Source organism: Solanum stenotomum, chromosome 4, assembly GCF_019186545.1.
Source record: "Solanum stenotomum isolate F172 chromosome 4, ASM1918654v1, whole genome shotgun sequence".
NCBI lineage: Eukaryota > Viridiplantae > Streptophyta > Magnoliopsida > Solanales > Solanaceae > Solanum > Solanum stenotomum.
The window spans coordinates 209-2,432 of NC_064285.1; the positions used below are offsets into that span (position 1 = coordinate 209).

A 2,224-nucleotide genomic window follows, 5' to 3' on the forward strand; every position below is an offset into this window, starting at 1 on the left:
AGAACTTACCTTTAAAAGGAAAGAAGATTCTGCTGATTGAGGACGATGCAACGTCAGTTACAATTTCCCAAAGAGTGATTACTTCACTTGGTGCAGTTACTTGCATATGTAGAAATGCAAGAGCATCTGTTAATTATGTTAGCAGAATCCTCAGTGAACAACGCGATGTAGGGCCATCAACTCCTTCACCACCATTTGATTTTATTCTCATAGATTGTGAGGTAACAATATCACTACACTTTTGACCTCGTTTAACATGTTAGTATTACATTGTCAGTATATATAACTTACAATAATATCGTTTTTTTTTTGTGTTTTGTTGTGTGACAGAAGCTAAAGACAGGTTCATTTGCAGCAACAGTATGTATAAGGAAAGATCTGTCACATTATGGATTCAGAATTCCCATAATGGCGTTGACAGTTCATTCAAATATGGAAGTTATAGCTAAGATACAAGATGCAGAAATGGACTATTACTTACCAAAACCTCTGAAGCCTGATCTGCTATTGGAAGCAATTGACTATATGGAGTACAGGAAGCTTTTTAGGAGATTATAAAAAGTTTCTATTTTATCGAGTCGTTGTGTGAGACATAGAAAGTAAACTTTCTCAGAAAACTCTTGTAGAGTGTCTGTTCTCATAGATTCTCTGTTCTTTCTGAAGTTATGTGTGTTGAGACATTTTTGTGATGTGTTCTATATGAAATGCATACACCTTTGATATGTTTTGATGTTACTTAACTTGATGTTTTTGTCAGAAAACCTTGGAGCAACGGTAAAGTTGACTTCTTGTGATATACAAGTTGTGGGCTTCCAACATTACATCCCTTTGGGGTTTGGGCCTTCGACAGACACAGGATGCTTTGTGCACCGTGCAGCCTTTCTTCTTCTATTTTTTGGCTTAATGCATCATCAACATGTGATAAAAGCTTTGACAACTCTCTCTCAAGATTAATTATTTTTATTGCTTTCAAGGCTTCCAGTAGGAATTCATTTATAAAAAAGAGAATGACAAATAAATGGATTCTTATGGCTCATGTTTCATATTTATAATCTTGACGTGGATAGCTGGCACACACTTTGATTTTACATGTCAACATATTGTGTAGGGGTGCGGCAACAGTAGCTAAAGGATGGTTAGTTAAACACCTTTTGTCGAAACATTATATATATTGTGTATGTATGATATTACGTTTTATACCATAGATATAAAATCTTGAATATCCTTACTGAAATTCATGTCTTCAATCAACTGATGTAACAAAAATAATATTTTTAGAGAAACACCCAAATTGAAAGGAGTGGAGAAATAGAAGAATATATTTATATTATTACTAATTTTGATATTATATCAAATGAATAAATTACAATACACACTAGTCTTTTCATGTGCTTTCAACTGAACTTGTCGGCCAAACGTTGAATATATGAATTTCAAATATAGTACATAATAACAAGAGCTAATTGCATTATTACACTGTTTATTATTTAATTAATAATTTTGTTACGTTTTTGTACAATTAATCAGTAAATTTGGTGTATATGCTAATTAATCATTAAATACGACTCTCAAATTTTCTTCACTCATTGGGTAATAAAGAAAGCTTTAATGTGTATCATTTAGTTATTGAATAAAGTGTAATTTACCAGATACATACTCTGTGTGTAAAGAGATTTGACACAGAATATGGTAAGTTTAAACTGTTGAAAGCTAAAAGTGAAGAAAATAAATACACGACATAAAATATTGAACTTATAACTAAAAGTTCATAGAATTTGTAAAGGTTCATATGTAGACAAAAGGTCTTTCCAATAAAGTCTAGTTATGACTACTCATGTTAATGGAAAATTGTTTTTTTTATAACAGAACAAAAATGATATTCAACTTTTGACCTCAGGCTCTTTCCACTTTTAGTAATATATGATTGGCAACTACATCAGAAGTGAGTTCCGGAACAAAAATATAAAGGGGGTATGACTTCATAAATGGTTGATACTGTTCTTGAGAAAATACGCCAATGGATCACTTTGCCCCTTTTTGCGTCCCTTGAGGTGCAAGTATCCTGTGGAATTAGTCGAGGTCACAGTTCATCATGGTCTTGTGGTTGCTCCCTATTCATCATCTCTAGTTTATCTTGTAGTTCCTATCACATATATTTCATCATAAGTAGACAATCTCATAGGAGTAAAGTATCTGTTACAAAGATTGTGTGTGTGTGTGTGTG

General features: G+C 32.6%; 1 protein-coding gene across 2 annotated transcripts in view; it reads right to left on the reverse strand.

The window, feature by feature from the left end:
• Positions 1–1,767: 1,767 nt before the first annotated feature.
• LOC125861979 (glucosidase 2 subunit beta) overlaps positions 1,768–2,224 on the reverse strand; it is an 8,823-nt gene continuing 8,366 nt past the window's right edge. The window contains exon 16 of one of the 2 annotated variants that reach the window (XM_049541933.1): positions 1,768–2,143. In XM_049541933.1, coding sequence (XP_049397890.1) covers positions 2,081–2,143 — 63 coding nt within the window. In that variant the 3' untranslated portion in view covers positions 1,768–2,080. The remainder of the gene's footprint in view (positions 2,144–2,224) is intronic. The other variant, XM_049541934.1, reaches the window with a different exon arrangement.